General features: G+C 30.7%; 1 protein-coding gene across 1 annotated transcript; it reads left to right on the top strand.

Annotated features, from left to right (window-relative positions):
- The first annotated feature begins 6,002 nt into the window (after window positions 1–6,002).
- On the top strand, window positions 6,003–18,950 carry LOC139500634 (uncharacterized). Its single transcript, XM_071289391.1, has 3 exons — window positions 6,003–6,343; window positions 17,148–17,552; window positions 18,448–18,950. Exons 1-3 carry the CDS (start codon window positions 6,139–6,141, stop codon window positions 18,606–18,608), a joined length of 771 nt encoding a protein of 256 aa, XP_071145492.1. The 5' UTR covers window positions 6,003–6,138; the 3' UTR covers window positions 18,609–18,950.
- The last annotated feature ends 2,361 nt before the right edge of the window (window positions 18,951–21,311 follow it).

Below are 21,311 nucleotides of genomic sequence, written 5' to 3' on the forward strand. Positions count from 1 at the left end.
AGGAATAATTCCCGCAAAATATTGTCTTAGTCTAACAAGTGTGGATACAGATTAGTGTGGATAGTCAGTAGTTGATATCTGTATGTTAATATGTTTGATAGTGTAACTGTTTATCCACAACTGAGACAATGGAGACTACTATAACACGTTGAGATATTTCTTATTTTTCTCAGACTTTACTGAGGGCCGGGAAAATAATGACTAAAAGACAACAATAGCCTGTTAAACTCCTTCTTATATAGGTAGGAAATCATACCTGTATTATGTAAAACGGTCACCTTTATTATTACAATGAAAAAATATGTTATAACAGGGACTAGGCAAAGTTTTATAGAAATTATAAAAGTAGGCCTTATAGACTTTTCAATAAACGGTTTAAAAATTACAATCAACATGCAACGAGTACTATATTAAATCAGGTATAGGTTGAACACAACCAATCTTTGTTTATCTCAGATTCAGACCTAATTTTTCAAATGAACGTGAAAGCACAAAAAATAACAACTGCTTTTGGATTTCTGTGTGATGAAAGTTGAACAATCATCCGACTAAAGTGAAATCTGGCATCTGGCAATTATGTTGGTTCTGGTTTGATACTGAAGAAGTTTATCAATGAAAAATTGAGTCTCTTATATAGTTCCTGTTATAGTAGAACTATTTGATAAAATTCAACAAAGTGAAGAGAATTTTCAAAGATAAAGAATTTTCCATCAATTTCTTCGATTTTTAGATACTATAAATATTAACAATTCTCTTTAGGCAGATGATTTGGTCTCCATCTCAGATACACCTATACAGACTTTCAGTAGTATGTTGGTGCCTAGGTTATGGTTTAGCATGACCTCCAATACAACTAAGATTACAGTTTCCTCTTATAGTAAAAACAGACAAACAAACAAATATTTTATTTGCCAATCATGGCGCCCAAAATGAGCGGAATAACTACAATATAATATTCAAACATAATTTAAAGTAAATTCAAAATAGGTTAAACACAGTGCATAATATGATTGATTTTGATTTAATTGATTTATATAAAATATCAAAGCAAATAAAGTAAGTAATTTGTAATAAAAATATATAATATGACCCATCCTCTGTTATTCTGGTTCCTTTATTGGACAGCACACCTCATAGTTTACTAATAATTTATTAAATGTAAAAGAAATAACTATGTAAATGCATATATGATCATACATATCATTAGATATCATTATATAGAAAAGCTGAATAATTGACAAATTAACCTAGATCTCTAAAAAGGGAACAGTTTTTATGTTGGTCACTAAAGGGACATAAGCTGTCAAATTCATGTCACCGATTTGACTCAAATTCTTATATTTGATTTAAAACATACCAAAAACGTATATCTTAATTATAAAAATTATAAAACAAACAAGTTACAATGCATGTCCTCGATAACATGTATCAGCATTTCATTTGTATTTCAGTTTAAACGTCTTAAAATTAACCATTGATGTGACATCTGAAGACTACCAACGGGTCATATATCCTGATCATATACATAGAAATAGAAATAGAAAGCAAACTCGTACAATTTGTGTTTTTACGGGTCTGTTTGATTTCTTATATAAAAAATTGTTAAATTATATGTTAATTATCGTGTTTACCTGAATGAAAATGAGCAATTGTGGATGAAATCAGTCAATCAAATGATTTACCATTGTTTCACTTTCAATGTTGACATAATGTTGACATTCTTTTCTTTTAGATAAATGAACACGCCCAGTTCATGCATAACACACCTGTAGCTCAGACGTTATATTGAAGGTCACATGAATAAGGATTCAATGAGTTCGAATATATACAGTTGTAAGTTAATAATTCATCAGTGATGTTTCTTGTAGCTAATTTTGTCTAAATTGAAAAAAAAAACCTGTCTGCTAAAGCGATTGATTATTGTTTCACAATTTCACTTTCGTTGATGATTGAACAAAAAAAAAAACGTCCTTTAATATTTTTTTTATATCTCGTGCAATGTCCCTAGAAAATCTGCTACAGAATATAATTACCTAGGTAATGTTTTTTGATCATGATATTTTATATCATATGATTTACTGTTTAAATATTATGCTATGATAAACGGGCATTAAAGTTGAAATATTTAGATAGTTTGTATTTGCAGAAGTGCTTTTGCAACTGGCTATAACCATGTTAATACTAAAAGATTCTTCACATTTTGCTGAGACAAATTAGAAAATAAGGTTCACTTCCTTCTATATTGTTCCCTACATAAAAACAAACGAGAGAAGTTTACTAATATTCTCAATAATTTGTTTTAAAAGTAGGATTATATTAAATCAGTCATATCTTAACAATTTGGATATATACTGCTAAACAAATATGCAATTATTTGAGTCAAGCTTTTGAAGTTACATATGTAATGTTAGTTTTCTCTTTTGAATTGTTTTACAATTGTCATTTCGGGGCCTTTTAAAGCTGACTATACAGTACTGGGTTTAGTTGAAGGCAGGTGACCTATATTTGTTAATTTCTGTGTGATTTGTTCTTTCGTGAAGAGTTGTCTCATTGGCAATCATACCGTATCTTCTTTTTATATACATGTACATAAAAGAAGTAATTGCCTGATATTATGACTTTCAATATTATTGAAAGTAACAGGCATCTAGAAATTCACCATTTCATGACCCACATTATGTATTTCTTAAAAGTTCACACAAGTGAAAAGTTTAGCTAACTATAAGAGGTTTAATCACCATTTTCTACATAAGGACATTTTTTTAATGATTTTACCAAGTAGGAATATGACAGTTGTTTTCCGTTCATTTCATGTGTTTGAGTTTTATCATTTGATTTTGCCATTTGGTATTTGACTTTCTGTTTTGAATTGTCCATGGAGTTCGGTATTTTTATTATTGTATTTTCTACATGTTTTTCTACATGAACATGTAACACAGATTAGCCATATGCAGTAACATTGTAATGATAATGACATTTGACGGGAAATTTTTATAGAAATGCTGGAATAAATATTTCAAATTAGATTTATGGAATTTGGAAAGATTTGGAAACTTGAAACATTTCAGTTCAAAAATAAAATTTTGACAGATAATTCATTAAATTGTAAGAACGATCGTTTTGTACTTAGTGTTAGCTCCCAAAATTCGAATTGAAAAATATATTGAGCTACATATTCAATTCAAAACAATAGATTTGCAATGTCTTGCGGAAATGTCCGAGTTAAACTTTCATGCATTCACAAAACTTTAACGGCCAAAAAAATAGAGATTTGATTTCGTGGAGATTATTTTTCGGCTTTGATAACTATACCAATAAAAAGTACTTTAAGCGCGTTTCTAATTTAACGTCATTTTTCTGTTACAATATCTGACGTTGCGTCACTGTACATTATATTGATGATTTGCATATATGTAGTCAATTTACAACACTGAGGAGTCTAATTCACAATACATACATGTAGTCAATTTACAACACTCAGGAGTCTAATTCACAATACATACATGTAGTCAATTTACAACACTCAGGAGTCTAATTCACAATACATACATGTAGTCAATTTACAACACTCAGGAGTCTAATTCACAATACATACATGTAGTCAATTTACAACACTCAGGAGTCTAATTCACAATACATACATGTAGTCAATTTACAACACTCAGGAGTCTAATTCACAATACATACATGTAGTCAATTTACAACACTCAGGAGTCTGATTCACAATACATACATGTAGTCAATTTACAACACTCAGGAGTCTAATTCACAATACATACATGTAGTCAATTATACATACATGTAGTCAATTTACAATAATCAGGAGTCTAATTCACAATACATACATGTAGTCAATTTACAATACTCAGGAGTCTAATGCACAATACATACATGTAGTCAATTTACAACACTCAGGAGTCTAATTCACAATACATACATGTAGTCAATTTACAATACTCATGAGTCTAATTCACAATACATACATGTAGTCAATTTACAACACTGAGGAGTCTAATTCACAATACATACATGTAGTCAATTTACAATACTCAGGAGTCTAATTCACAATACATACATGTAGTCAATTTACAACACTCAGGAGTCTAATTCACAATACATACATGTAGTCAATTTACAACACTCAGGAGTCTAATTCACAATACATACATGTAGTCAATTTACAATACTCAGGAGTCTAATTCACAATACATACATGTAGTCAATTTACAACACTGAGGAGTCTAATTCACAATACATACATGTAGTCAATTTACAATACTCAGGAGTCTAATTCACAATACATACATGTAGTCAATTTACAATACTCAGGAGTCTAATTCACAATACATACATGTAGTCAATTTACAATACTCAGGAGTCTAATTCACAATACATACATGTAGTCAATTTACAATACTCAGGAGTCTAATTCACAATACATACATGTAGTCAATTAACAATACTCAGGAGTCTAATTCACAGTAATTTAAAAAAAAAAATGCTCATACTGCATAGTCAGCTATAAAAGGCCCCGATTGTGTAAACAAATTCAAACGAGAATATAACGGCATATTCTTTGTACAAAACAATGAACGAAAAACAAATGTGTAACACAGCAACAATGACAACCCCTGAATTAAAGGGCTGAGGTTCCTGACTTTGGACAGGCACATGTAGAATGTGGCGGCTCATACATGTGTGTTGAGGTTTGACCCAAAAGAGAATCTAAGGTCCTAACGTTTTATTACCAGAAATCAAATTAAATTTGAAGTAGCAATATAACATTTATAGATCAAATAACTCGTTGCTTCATGAAAAATGCAATTTACGAGACTTCCCAACATATATATGAGGGTCTGAATGGGGGTTTACAGAAAAGAGAACAAATGACCAAAATAGATAATAAACCAAAATAATGAGTAAAAAATAAATAATAGAGTATAATGAACTCGAGGTGCGAAAGTGTAAAAAAATAACATGGGAAAATAAACGAATTACGTAATAAGATACTGATTACCGATAGGAACCAAATACAGAATAAAGAAATAATATAATTACAGAAAAATATTTACTGCAAAATCATTCGCATGAAAACTATATGGAATAACCATTGTTTTAAAGATAATGAAAAATGACACCACAAATTAAAGAATACAGAAATTAAAGACCCCTCCCACACCCACCTATATGATACAAATGCATGTTATCTGTTATAATCAAAATATCAAATTATATGGAATGGCAGTGTTCAATGTTTTTATTAATTTAGTGAAAATGATATTAAAGATACAAACATTTAAGGTTTTGTATAACATCTTTTTTACCTACCCATCAATAACATGTGAATAATACATTATGTGTATTGCTTATTGTTTTTGTAGTAATACATCATTAAACCAAACAAAGGTTACTATTATACGACGACCTAGGGCAGTATAGGATTGATGCGCTGCACACTTGACGGTGGCATATTTACATGTTAATACCATTCATCTAAATCATATTCATTTATATAGCCTAAAAATGTTGTTATATATTAATTTGTAATTTTAACACATATATTTCATGTCGGTTTTACACATAATTTTCATATCTCTTCTATTGTCAACTTCCTTAAACCCAACGTCATTTTAGTTCATTCTATTCAATTACGTATTTGGCAATGTTAAGTTTAATTAACCTTTGATATTTCACGGAAGAAGCAGGGCGGAGTACGATTTCCTTGTCGGATTACATTAGATAGAGAGAACACAAAGTACACATAGTGTCCAATATTATGGATGGTAAAAGCTAACCAAGTGTCGTACTAGATTCAGGTGCTTATCTGGAAAACAAAGAACGAAAATACTTTATAAATAAACATCATATGATTTGTTGAACTACTTTACTTTGTGCGCACATTGAATACAGATGATACATATATACAGATGCTTGTAGCCTACAGCTCAACTTGCAGATTCTTAACTGTGCACAATTTTGGAATATAACCAATTTATACTAATGGAGTTTCTTGTCGTACATGAATAATTAATGTGTAAAACTGGTCAATCATCACTACAAAACTGTCCCATAAATCTGAGAACTGTCACACTCTGTTAACTGTTATCCTTACACAATGTGTCATGTGGTAGATCTTTCATGTCGGATTTACTTATTGGGCTAATACAAAAAAAAAATATTCTTCTGCCTTTCAAAATGGACATGGTACAGATCTATTTTTTATTTGAATTAACTGTTGCTTATTTGTTATGCATGAGCTACTTGACCCATGGACGAATGTACAACAGTGGAAGTTCGAGATACCGTAGTTTTGCGGTAAGACGGAAGGAAGAACCGAATAACGGTAAGTGGTCAAATCATACATATTCATTGGTTTCTGTTCGCTGTGAGCCAAGGCTCTGTGTTGAAGACCGCACTTTGACCTATAAGGGTTTACTGTTACAAATTGTGACTTGGATGGAGAGTTGTCTCATTGGCTCTCATACCACATCTTCTTATATATATATGTATTGTTTATTTACTTTTTGTCAAGTGTTATATGCTTTATAGGGCGTGACCATCTTAAATACTATATATATATATATACAACTTGTCCAAAAATAGAAATGCGATTTACTGTGGTTAATTAGACAATTTGGACTACAACCAAACCCTATACGTTGAAGGATTTAAGTACTGTGGTCAATTTGACCTTTTGTTTAACAATCTTATCCTAAAAGACGTTTTAAAGTACTGTGGCCAATTGGACTTTTTGTTTTAAAATCTAACCCTACATGTATAATTAAAAGGCGTTAAGTAATGTGGTCAATTACATTTTGGTTTTACAACCAGAGTTGAAGGCGCTAATTTTCAGTCATCCCAACAGGTAGCCAACAATGAAATATAAATCATAATAAAATAGATTCAAGTTATATAAATGAACTAACATAGAACTCAATCAAGGCAATACTCACCGAAAGATGAATCAGATGCAACCTAAAAAAATACAAATAACAACATTTCATTTTAACCTTTTTATAAAGATGATAGGTTAGCGCCAAAAAAAATCATACGACTTCACCTATATATCAGTAATTTATTTGCTTTAAAAGAGTATGTACAATTACAGTAATTATAACTTTTTTTCAGTTGCAATTGAATATTATAAATCCTGAAGAGAGTTACTTATATACTTATAAGACCCACAAATTTTAGTGGATATCTTTTTATAATCTGCTTAATAATTCCTAAGACAAAGACATCCACGTAGTTTCATTTTAGATAAGAATCCCCAAATGTAGACCACGGGCACTTTGTTTCATCAATTTTATATTTAAGTGCATATAAAGATATCATACTGACGTAGACTTAAATTCAAAAAAAGGTTTTAAACTTGAATACTATATAAGATACAAGTGTATTGTTGAAAATTCTTCTATTTCCTATAGGTTTTTGATTGGTTTTTATTTTGTCGTTTTACATCTTTCTAACTGACGTTTAATCATTTTCCCCTTTTTTTAAATGTCTGTCATACTATGTGTTAATGTACATGTAGCAGTGCTTTGCTATTATCGCTGAATATTTGAATAAACTTGCTTCGCCGGATTTCTTTTCACAGTCATGACAGTGCCTCCCGTGTTCTGTTGGTTTTCTAGATAAATATTGACAATGCATAAGAAATAAAATGTCCACTTATAAATACTTTTGAATTCATTCATATATTGTCTGGACTCAAAAACGAATAAATTGAAAAAGAGGATGACGATGTCCAATAAACTAATAAAAAACATCATCAGACAAACAACTTAACACAAAAAATAAAAGAAAGACTAACATCATGTCACTTTACGTACACGAATCACCACTATCCTTACAATTACTTTTTTTTATGGATGTTACATTAAAATAAAATCAAACAACATCATATGTTAACATAAGATCTCTTTTTATGCTAGGATCTGTAAGAGAAAACAATATAGCAGACGTATGATATAGGATATACATGTATTACACGGTCACAGTATATGAGAAAGTATGGGTTACAAAAAAATCGACGAGACGATTAGAAATTAAGAATACAAATACCCAACAAAACGGATGGGCAAATATGTAAATAAAAATAACGCCATTATTGAATGCGCCCAAATCATTTCTACATCAAATTTCAAAGTGTGTTCTTAGTTTGTCTCCATTTTACATTTTTGGTATGTGTAGCGTTGGGTTGATTTCCCATTTACGTAGAACAATATCCTGTCATTATCGTGGTAGCGTGTTCACCTCTAGGGTGAAACGCTTCGGTAATAATGCATTTTGAATGAAACCAAAGACTTGAAATCTGTATTTGCTGCGTTTCCGCTTATTTAGGAATAAGAGAAAAGACTGGTCGGTCAAAGGTCAGAAATATGTCCGGGACATGTTTTCATGCAGACTGTTACTTGAAATACAAAATACATTTTTGTATGACATTACCAAGATTGCATCTTTTAATATGTTGTACTTTAAGTGCTGTTTGTTTTGATTTGCTTATGTAGAGGATTGTTTGAATAAGTAGCTTTTAATAAATTTTCAATTTCAAAATTTGACAATTTTTGAACATGACCCATATCAAGAGTGTTAACCCCATATGTTAAGCAAAAGACGGAAACATAAGCAAAGAGAAACACCAACTACACAAAGCTACAGAGAAAAGTTAACCCCAAAAACTTCACTGAAAACGGATTTACTCTAATGTTCTAAAGTTGTAAGAAATTAGGAAATATTTTTATTTTTTTTAATTTAAATTTATGTATGCCATCATATGTGGCTATGGCTATGGCAAGCGATCTGGTAAACATTTCAATAAAGTTTATTATTAACTGAAATTATCAAATCACAAATCACATGCAATCGGCATTTTCTACATGTCATAGCAAAACATACGATTAAAATAACATATATTCTTATTCAATGCGTTACAGTTCTTAATATTCAGGTGCACAACGAAATTTTGAAATAACACCCACATGACAAGGTGCAACGAATTAATTACAAGATTTCTCCTAATTTATTAGATATATTTAGTTATCAGTTTTTATGTTTCATAAATAAAATCAATCACTTGGTATTACTTTAGTATTGAGTTTTATAATTGATTCATTCAAACTTGGTCCGTGAATGTATTTAACAAAATCAATGCTAATTTCCCTCTAAAGTTTAGACGTACTTTATGACTATACCAAAGATTATAAGATTCTCCATTTCATACATTATCATTATATACATTATATACATTTATCTCTGGGCTTACTTTATATTGCACACCAATGTCTATTGAACACACCTACAGGGAAGAAACAGTTGTAAAATACACAAGATTAACTAGCTCTATAAACAAAATTGGTTTTCCATTAGATAAACTTTTATGCACCGTAAGCAAATTTTCGTGTCAGACTTAATATTAAAACAAATTCAAAACATGTAATATTATGCACTTAATTTAAAGACGAAGTTAAAAAACTATTTATGCAAAAAGATGCAATCAAAATATCATTTAATATGGCAAACTGAGCCTAATAATGATTTCAGAGGCAATAAACTATATGGTAACAAGCTTAGAACTTATAGACTTTTTAAAAGCAGATTTTGCTTAGAAAATTACCTTTCGCAGGAAAATTTTAGATATAGACATTACTTAACGAAATTCCGTATCAGTGCTCACGATTTAGAGATTGAGAGGGGAAGGTACAAAAATCTGACAGTTTCAGAACGTATCTGTAAATTGTGTGGTACTGAGGTTGAGGATGAAATTCATTTTCTTCTTCAGTGCACAAACTTTCAAATATTCGTTTCAAATTTTTAAATGAAATAAAACAACGGTTTAAAAATTTTAGTAGTTTAGATATTATATCACAATTTATTTGGCTAATGTCCTCTGAAGATATTTTCATACTCCAGAAACTTGGAGAATTATTGGAAAATTTATCCTCATATGGGAAAGTTTTCTTAAATGATATATAGATATAGTAATGCTCAGTGACCACCCTTTTTAAACCTAGTTATATTATTAACACTGTGCTTGTTGTATTCTTCTACTTGTTTTAACAAATATTATTTTTTTTATTACTTTTTTTTTATAACATTGTGTCTTAATCATATTGAATCACTTGTAATCATTTGTATGTAATTAATGTTGATTGTTCTGCTCCTTGTGGTCGCTTTGATTAGCAATAGAATATATTTGAATTTGAATTTGTAATGTACTTACTAACTAACGAAAATTAGTACTTTGTGGACAAAAAACATTTGGAATGAAAGTTTGTGTTTAATGTCATAGACTACCACCCAAAATAAGGATGATTTAAGATCATAGTTACATAACTATTTTTCTTGCACTGAATATTAACTGTTATGGAATAGATTTATGACCTTTAAACAATTATTGGTGTTGCTCATTTTTGAAAGCCGTATGTTGACCTTCAGTGTCCTTTAGTTGCTAACAACAGGATTGGTTTATGTTTGAAACATTTGCAACCATGCCACCTCTTCTTATTTCTTGTATCAGGATTACATGCATTTCATTTTTTTGTACTGTCATGAATACTTTAGTAAACTCTTACAACATTGTGTTATACAATGTATAAGCATGCGTACCTATATCCCATCTAACATTGAAATATAATTTTTTCATGGAAATTCCAGTGAGCATGCGTTATAATCACATCTAATATTGTGATATATATATTTCTCATAGCACTCATACACAAACAACTTGGTTTAATATTTTGAACTACGTGACCAACAACGGTTATATAGGTCATGCATTAATTGATAAATAATTTTCACACCTACAAAACCATACACCTAAAAAGATTCAATGTTTCAAATATTATAGCAACAATGCCGATCCTTTTCCTCAAATGTGACATCACCGAATCAAACTCATCTCATAATTAGTAGTTGCTATATGAAACACGAGGGACACCATGTGAAGCAGACCCATGCTATCCTTCCGGAGCACATTTGATCACCCCCTTTGACAGTGGAAGTAGTATTGTTCAGTCATTATTTTTACGTGTAATGCTTTTAGACGGTTATCTAGATTTGTCTTTTTTTGTTTTTACCAATTTGTCGGATTTCTTCGACTAGTGATCTTCACTAGTCCTATTTGTGTTTCCTTTTTTTTTTAATTCCTAATTTGAATGTTGTGGTATGCATACTGTATTTATTATATGAGTAGTAAAGATTATGTCTTTATGTCATGGCCAAGTTTGAATGTCTAGCCTTCGTACATGCGGTTTGTAAATATTTTAGTAACGCAATGTTTCTAGCAAAAAACATCACTGGTATTTACAAATAAAACAAAGAAACTAGTATATTCAATTACTACTGGTTACAACATATAAGTTAAGACATTTACGTTTTTATTGAAGGTCAGTTCGTGTAAATACATTTTATGCAAATTCTTGAATAATAAGGTAGATTGGTCGATTCAGGTGTGTTATTCTGTAAGTTTTTTTAAGTCCTACCTACCAAGACAAAGGATAATATTGTTATATACATGAACAATATACCACGTGTTAATATACTACCATCTTATAATCCATTGTAATGTGAAATACGCTTTCTTTGGTACCTGGCGTAAGGGCAGATACCAATAATCAGAAAACTTATAACTTTCGGCTTCGTTTCGGTTCATATTATTGGTTTAATAATTAACCATAACATCCTGCACCAAGTTTGATATCAATATACTTTTCTTGATACCATTCCGAAGCCACCAGTTTGTGGTAGGGTATAATGCGCTTTCTTAAGTTTACTGACATGTAAATATTTTTTAAACTGGGTGTTCATTTTTCGTAGTTTTCTTTTTTTCGAAGAAATTTTAACTTGACTCGTACTTTTCTGGACTTTTTCTTGATATATAATATTATTAATGACATATTATGTTCTCTTCTGTCACGTGATTGACAGATTATCACGTGTAATTGCATGATTTGAATGATTGATTTTGTCGGAAATCCAGTCCATAAATTATGTCTAAAAATTCCCAAAAGTTGGCTGGTAATCCCTACGTAGACATTTGAACATGTTGAAGTATTTGGATATTCCTTCACACACTTTAATAAAAAAAAAAAGTGTAATTTCCAAAATTGATGCCTCATGCATACCTGATACATGTATGTTATACCGCAAACGAAATTGAGAATCATACCAGTTTTTTGTTTATTTAAAGAATTCCATCCATGTGTCGTGATTAGATTCTTTTTCTAAAGCAGATTTGTGTATGAATTAAGTGGTAAATAAACTCATCAAAGATACCAGGATTAAATTCATTGCCCTTTAATAGACCACTTTCGAGTTCATCCGTCACCGGCAACAACTCGTCAATTATACACGCCTTTATGACGTCATTTACTAGATAGAGGGGCTCGCCTGTATCCCTGCACTATTTACGTTCATCAAGCGTCTTAGTGATCGTCTTTGTGCAGGATAAACTAGAAATAATGGTTGCTCTGTAGGTACTTACTGACATTTCCCTAATGACAGCAGTGTTGATTGTCAATTTTGAGAATTCAATTTGTCGAATAATTCGTACAATATAGAATTATAGTTTTCCAACCACTCGCTCAACATTGGAAGGAAGTGACGACGCCCCTAAACGCACAAATGACGATGATAAAGGCGCGTATAATTGACGAGTTTTTTCCGGTGACGGATGAACTCGAAAGTGGTCTATTATGGTAATCTACATCATTAAAATATTCCAGAAATTATAATGCAGAATTAACAACTCTTGTACAGATATTTACAATGTATTATGTAATACAAGTGGTGAGACTTTAAAAAAATTTGAATCTATTTTTTTTTAAAACGTACATGTTAGCAATATTTTGTACAAACAATTTGTGAAAATCAACACGGAGCCTTGGCCCACAACGAACAACAATCTACTAAGGTCCCAAACATGACTACTGTATAACAGGAAAACCAATGGTCTAATCTATATATATATATGTCGTGTACAAGTTGCAATTTTGTACAGGTTATAACATGTACAAAAATATTGTACATGTTATAACTTGTATAATGCAAAAATACAAGTTATAACATGTACAAAAGTACCTCATACATGTTATAACCTGTACAAAATATTGCTTAAAAATGATTTTAACTTGTACAAAATCGAAAAATAAGATGATATATTGACCTCAATAACATGTTCATAACTTTTTTTTAATATGAGGCAGGCATTACCTGTAAATGGGGACGAAGTCTGTATGAATTATTTTTTTGTAACTCAATTATTTGTCAACAAAAAGACACGGAAATACAGTAACGTTTCCGATTTTGGTTCTGTTGTTAGGGATTTTAGTTGTGACGTTATTTAAATTATGACGTCATATGCAATGTAAACAAGAAACGCTATCATTAGGTAACGTTTTTTCATATCAAGGAATTATTAAAAATGAAATAAGTATTGCGCGTTCCTTCCTATTTTATACTAGACTGATAAATATATATTTTACTCAAAGTTTCATACAAACGAGACCGGAAAAAGGAAGTATATTGTACATTTCTGCGCAGGTCCGGGATTTCAAAACATGACATAAAAAAAAATTGAACGATTTTGAGTTCATTAGTACAATGAAAAATTCGGGAAATTTTCCCGAATTTTTTTTTTTATTGAATTTTCTACTGTTATTGGGGACTTCGTCCCCATATTATTCCTTCATGTTAGTGTGTTTTGTCCTTTTTTTGTTACAGTTAATGTCCAGGGGACAGAGTAAGCATATAAGACATTGTTTTAGTCTTTGCATGCTATAAAAGGAGAGGGTGGAGTATTACCCAAAATTATTAGGCATCGTTCTTAAATTTTTTAAAACAATTTAGTTACTCGTATCTAATGTTATTGTCATTGAGGAAATGCAAGCTTTTAGTAAATAGTTTCACACTTATTTAAGCCATGATGGACTGCATATAACATACAATTACATGAAAACACATTTGCCAACATAAGTCATGAAACATATATTTCTGAAACTTTGATCATTGTCCTCTACAGAAAAAGACACGTTCTGGCCTATTTATTGTTGTTCTTTATGCATTGGTGAATTTAAATGTATATTTTACCTCATTAAGATTTATTTTTAATTTTGTACAAGTTAAAACCATTTTAAAGCAATATTTTGTACAGGATATAACATGTATGAGGTACTTTTGTACATGTTATAACTTGTATTTTTGCATTATACAAGTTATAACATGTACAATATTTTTGTACATGTTATAACCTGTACAATATCGCAACTTGTACACGACATATATATATATAAAAACAAGAAACGCGAAACATTTATGAACCAAATAAACAAACGACAACCACTTAACACCAGGTTCAAGAATTAGGACAGGTGCAAACGTTTTAAAGTTTAGTTAACTCTCTGATTTCTCTTTTTTTCCTTAAGATTTGTTCATGCAGGTTTCATATTTCTTGCCAATTCTGTTTTCTCAATTAAAAATTTCCTCTCAAATTACTTTTAAACTTTTTCAAAAATGTATCGGCACACCGTTCTTAATACTAAAATCAGTATTGTAAATGCGGGTCTTATCTAAATTAAACGGAAAACTTAATTTGCCGGTGCAATGCTTCAAAACAACTTATAATGAAAGTATATAATTATAGTTCATAGACAAAATATTTGTTGCACACAATTTTACATGTGTCAAATAAACACAAAAAGTATAAAACATTAATTTTGATCCATTTGAATTTGTATAGAATTTGAATTTAGTATTTGAATTTGAATGTAGTAGTCATGTTGTTTGACTAATTAACCGTTCACTCTACATTTTAAATCTTTAATGTTTTTTTTAGAAGTTTAAGACACAATTAAACCATCATTTCCTCTATTTAGAAGGTTAGCTGAAATATCAGAAAACGTCGTGAACTAACCGTCGATCTGCATGAAATGGACACCAGAATAGGGAAAAATATTGTCAATTTCAAAATTGCTTAGTTTTTAATTCCTTATTTCAAGAGTTCAATGTTCTTTCTATTATCTTATTATATCATTTGTTTCAAATTATTCTAGACTAGTGTGGTGTGATTTATTGCACACGCACGTGATTCATGGCATACACACATGTGCTGCGCTCGTCATTTATATGCAGTACACACTAAATATCCGAAAGAGGTCCACATTTTGAAGAATTTATCAAGTACAAGGCTTCAATCATGTAGATGCTAATGATATACTGTCTTTAGCCTAGTGACCTAGAATCTACTAAATTTCCTAACATTTTATACATATCTTATATCAATAGTCCGTTAAATGTTCTGGCCGTCACTACAGATGATTTACTAGAATTTCATACATTGAAGTCATCGTATAATTAAAGAGTAATGATTGTAATCATTTTTCTTGTTATAATTGATGTTTTTTTAATTGCTCTCATGTTAAGAGACGCGTGCCGGTGTCAACAAACTATTTCATATTAGTTTCATATTAGCAACTTTTGACTCCGAGGAATATAATTTTCCTCGACAGGTTCTCTGTAGTTGAAAGGACAGTCTGGTACTTGATGAAATAATTCATAAGAGCACTACAAATACGTCAAATTTAGCTTACATTTGGGGCAATTTGAGAAAAAAATGTTATTTGGATCATGTTTTCTGTGCGCGACATAATTCTTGTTAAACAGTTAACCCCCCTCAAATTGATAAAGTTGTACGCTTGTCATTTTTTTATATCACTTCTTGTAGTGACTCTTATCTTGAACGCGTACGAAACTACCCCTTAAGCAGCATGCGAGTCCGATTTATGTTTTGTATGGGGAGAGGTTTCGTGTAATCATTTTTTTAATGTTTGTTTGTCAACTGGTGCTTAACACCACTTACACTTACTTTGGATATATAACTGCCCATTTGTATGAGCTGTTTATGGAGTTGTTCGTTATTTGCCCCTCTTCTGTAGCCATGGTGTTGTCTGTCTTTACTTTTTCCTTCTCGAAATTGTGTCTCAGATAATAATAAAAGTACTAGAATTTATAGAAAAAAAACTTCAAATAAAATAACATTAATTATAATCATTAATCATAATAAAAATATTATGGACCTTTTGCTGCTGTTGTGCAGCTTATATTTCTCTCGAGTATTTCATGATTTCTTCATTATAATATACAACATGATTATTTAAAGGAGCAATAGCTACGAGATGTATACAAATTTAAAATATGATTTTTTTTGTTCAACCAATAATGAAAGTGAAATAGTGAAATGATAATTTGCTGTTAGCAGCCAGTATAGTTAAATTTGGTAAAAATCACCAAAGAAAAATGGATGATGAATTATTCACTCGCAAGAGAATAATTCACCCTTATTGACTCCGTATTTATGTCAGCTTCAATTTAAACCCTTAGCTAGAAATGGATTACGCATGAATTATGCGTGTTCTATTTTTAAAAGCAAAATGATGTCTGTATGGAAACTGAAACAAAGGTAAATCATTCGATTGACTGATTCGATCAACTAAAACTCATTCTTATACAGGTAACAACGATAATGAACATTTATATTTTGAACCAATGATACGAAATTAAATAGATCTAGAACAATCCAACTGTACGAGTTCGTTATCTATTTACATTTATGTTCTTATCGCTTGATGGACATCGGCAGTCTTCAGTGGTCAACTCGATAGTTGATTATATGGCGTCTAGACTACAAAACACACGACACGATGTTAAATATTATCGAGCCTATGCCTTGTTAATTGTTAATTTTACACTTTTTATAATTTGGATATACGTTTTTGTTTGTTATAAATCCAATGTGAGAATTTGAGTCGAATCGGTGAACAGGAATTTGACAGTAAATGCCCCTTTAGAGTTACCTAGATGTAATTAAGTTGACAACACACACAAATCACAGAACTGTACAAGAAATCTATTGATCATTTATGGTTTTTTTTTGGAAAATTTATTAAAATACTCGAAGGGTTTTTCTGTCACTAATTAACAGAAGTTTTTAAATAAAAAAAAAAAAAAACAACAAAAAAACCCAACAAAATAACCAACATCTGTCAAAAATAAAGATAATAACTTTGATTTGATTAGATTTTTTTTAAAATAAGAAACACTTCACCCGATTTTGTTTGGATATTTAAATGATGTTCATTGTCTATTTACAGCCGAAAAATACATTTCAAGCTTATGGAAGAGCGCACTGGGTAGAACAGTTGGGGACGATTCGAGAAAAAAGAAGATACAATTGACACCAAGTGGGGGTCCAGGACCGACAGTGATAAGAATTCTAACCAATGGAGAGAGTGCAAGTAATCAACCGTTTACCATTCTAAGTAGTGGATCTGACGATGACATATTTGATTTTAGCACTTCATCCAGTAAATTAATAAAGATCCCGGATTCAGCACTAGGACCAATACAAATATTAAAAGCCCCAGGAAAACATGCCAGCATTCTTGTTACGACTAGGCGAGGGAAAAAAACATTTGCCAATGGAAGAAACCAGAACATTTCTAATAACAACCAACAGAATAACAATGATAATAATAATAATACTAATAATAATCAAGGTAATATTATCTTTATGGTGTTTGAATTGTATTAAGAAACATAAAAATAGTTAGGGAAAAGTAAATGCAGGAAACTCTGCAGCAATTCATGTTAAGTTTCCTTTAAGACTATACTAGCAATAACTGATAATGTGTTTCTTATTCATTTAACCTTTCTTTCAAAACTTTGAGACGCAAGTTTGTGGACTGAAATATAAAGCAACAATTTGATTTTACTGTTAGTTTGAAAAAAATACATTTAAGGTTGTACCGAACATCTTTACTAACATTAATTTGGCTAGTTTAATTTTCATAAAATTTTGACAAAATATTGACCTTGACGCTTTGACGAAAAATATAAAATTTTCAAAAAACTTGAACCACATACTTTATCGGAAAAAGTCAATGGATATGTAACAGTTTTACAAACACTAAAAAAGGCAACAGTAGTGAACCGCTGTTTGAAATTCATAAATCGATTGAGAAAAAACAAATCCGGGTTACAATTTTTAACTGAGAGAAACACATCAAATATAAGAGGAGAACTACGACTCAACAGAAATACAACACTTAAATGTAACAATCACAGAAACGAACTATAATATTACAATGGACATTTTCCTGACTAGGTACAGGACATTCTAAGAATAAAATGGTGGGTTCAACCTGATTTTGTGGCTAGCCAACCCTCCCGCTTTTATGGCAATATTACATATAACATTTAAATGACAATCTTACATGGCAGGATTACAATACAAATAAATGGCAGGATTACAATAAATTTGATCATTGAGAAGCTTATTATTTCATTATCCTAAGACAATTTATTAAAATGTTTTGCTGATTTTTTTCCTTGTAGTGTTGTACCACCGTAACTAAACATTTTAATCAAATAAGATTATATCCTTTTTTTTAGCTACAGATGCGAGCCGTAACTACGTTGGAACATTCACGGGATTTTTAGCGGAGTCCTTATGTCCGTTATGCAGAAGACTTGTTAACCCTCGATACAGGATTTCGTGTCTGCTCAGATACTGTTACGAAAATCCCAATATTTCAAACGGAAATCCTGGTTGAAAACATCAGTAATATATTTATTCATCAAGTGTAAGTGTGACAATGGTGCTATTCTCAAAGGCACTTTGCTTGAACCAAGAGAAAGGGTAACTTGTGGGTTGAAAGATTAACGATGTTTAGCCCGGCGTTGGAGACATACATAGAATCTTAGTTTGTTTCAAAAGTAATACTATGAAAACTAGCACCTTGTAAATCCTAACGTTTGTAAAAATATTTATATTTATATTTATGTGTACAGCATATATGAAAATCTTCATAATATTTTGAAATTCAACATGGATTTCAATGTAAAGTTACACACATGTTATACATTTATCAATGAAATACTTCAAGGTTTACTTATTTTCGCTTTATGGTTATATAACAGTTTTCAACTTTCTATGTATCTGTTTATGATATTACAGCTATTGTCTTTACAACCTTGATGTTTGTTAATGTTAAATTTATTGTTTTTCTGTTTATATTATAACAGTTTTTGATTTGACAAATATTACCCTGTTTATAATTTCACAGTTTTCGATTTTTATAGAACATTGTTTTTTTTGTTTATAAACAGGGGTATTACACTATGCTATACCACGTCATATAACTTTGTAAGGCTATTTCATGTCATATGAATTTGTAGGACTATTCCGGGTAATTACACTACAAATGAATTTTTAGGGCTATTTCAAGTCATTTGATGTTGTAGGGCTATTTCAAGTCATTTGATGTTGTAAGGCTATTTCAAGTCATTTGATGTTGTAGGGTTGTAGGGCTATTTCAAGTCATTTGATGTTGTAAGGCTATTTCAAGTCATTTGATGTTGTAGGGTTGTAGGGCTATTTCAAGTCATTTGATGTTGTAGGGCTATTTCAAGTCATTTGATGTTGTAGGGCTATTTCAAGTCATTTGATGTTGTAGGGCTATTTCAAGTCATTTGATGTTGTAGGACTATTCCAGGTCATTTGATCATGTAGGGCTATTTCAAGTCATTTGTTGTTGTAGGGCTTTTTAGGTCCTTTTTATGTTGTAGGGCTATGTCACGTCCTATGATGTTGTAGGACTATTCCAGGTCATTTGATCATGTAGGGCTATTTCAAGTCATTTGATGTTGTAGGGCTTTTTAGGTCCTTTTTATGTTGTAGGGCTATTTTACGTCTTATGATGTTGCGGGACTATTTCACGTCATTTGATGTTGTAGGGCTTTCACACGTCCTATGATGGTAGTATAGTTATTTAAATTCAAACGACTTTGTAGGGGTATTTCACTTCATATGATTTTGTAACGCTATTACCACTCATTTGATTTTGTAGGGCTATTCAACATTACTTGATGTTATAACGTCAAATTATTATGCGTCAAATTATTATGTAGGGTTATTAGGGCTATTAGGGTTAACTATGTGTTTAGAGTATTCGGGCTGTAAATCTGTTATAGATTTAACGCGAGAAATATTAAAATCAAAACTTGATAACGATACACTTAGTGAAAGTGATTAAGCAGTATCAATATAATACCAAGAGCTGTCGGATAACCCATAATAGCATAACACCAAATTGATCAGTCAATTCCCAATACATGTTAGTTCTTTCTGTAGTACACAAAACGACATTAGTTGTTCAAACTAAAAACAGCGTGAGAAACTTTAGCTAATTACTTATAAAATATAAAATTAACAAGACATTGAAAACGAACAGATCGTGAATAAAATTATTTATATAATTCTAAAGTTTAATTATCACCGCATTTATTTATAATTATTCCATTATCGTATAGGCAAAACAAAGCAATCGAGAAAATGACTATATTACAATAAATTTGAGTGAAGTCTAATTCACACGCAAAAAAGATCAAACTAAAGGTTGTATTGATACGATCTTGAAAGGGTTGAATTAATGACTTGCAAGTCAATAATGTATAACTGTTATTTAATTTAATTTGATGTGGTTATACCAAACTGATAGCTATTAATAGTCAGCAAGTTGTGGTCAGCATGTTCATTCATTAATGTCAACATTGGAAAGTGAAACAGGGAATTGCACTTTCGTTGACTGATCTGACCCACAAAAAAATCATTCTTATACAAGCAAAACAATCATATTTATATATGTTTAACCAATAACATGTAGTCAAACAGAAAGAGAAAAAAATAATTGCATGTGCTTGCTATCTATTAAAATCTATGTGTATGTTTATATCAGATTATATGATCGTCAACAGTCCTTGGATGGGCGTCATCTCGATTGATGTTCAGATTGCGTCTTGTCTAATACAAGCATAAAAAGTTGATAAGTTATACCAAGTCCATGCTTTGTTAGTTTTTGTTTTGGATTTTTATATTGTTTTGATATGCGTTTTAGTATGGTATAGATATTCTATGAGAATTTGGTAAACCGTTGAGAAAATGAATTTGACGGCTAATGGCTCTTGCAATCTATGCAAGGAATTTGAAGGTTCTGAAATGGCATATTTAGAACTTCTGTATTAATGTTTGTTTTTAGTAAACTATTGAAATCAGCAATGTAACAAGTAATATTCGAATTAAAATTATTGGAATAATTGGAATGAGAAAGGTGTTTGTGCCAAACAATTGCCATATTTTGTGATCACTTTATTTCTTTCGATACATTTAATCAAAATAACTACTTCTCACAGTGGATTACATACTTAAGGATATGATCATGCATTGCATATTCTGTGTAAAATATAATTTGTTTATT

This window comes from Mytilus edulis, chromosome 13, assembly GCF_963676685.1.
Source record: "Mytilus edulis chromosome 13, xbMytEdul2.2, whole genome shotgun sequence".
NCBI lineage: Eukaryota > Metazoa > Mollusca > Bivalvia > Mytilida > Mytilidae > Mytilus > Mytilus edulis.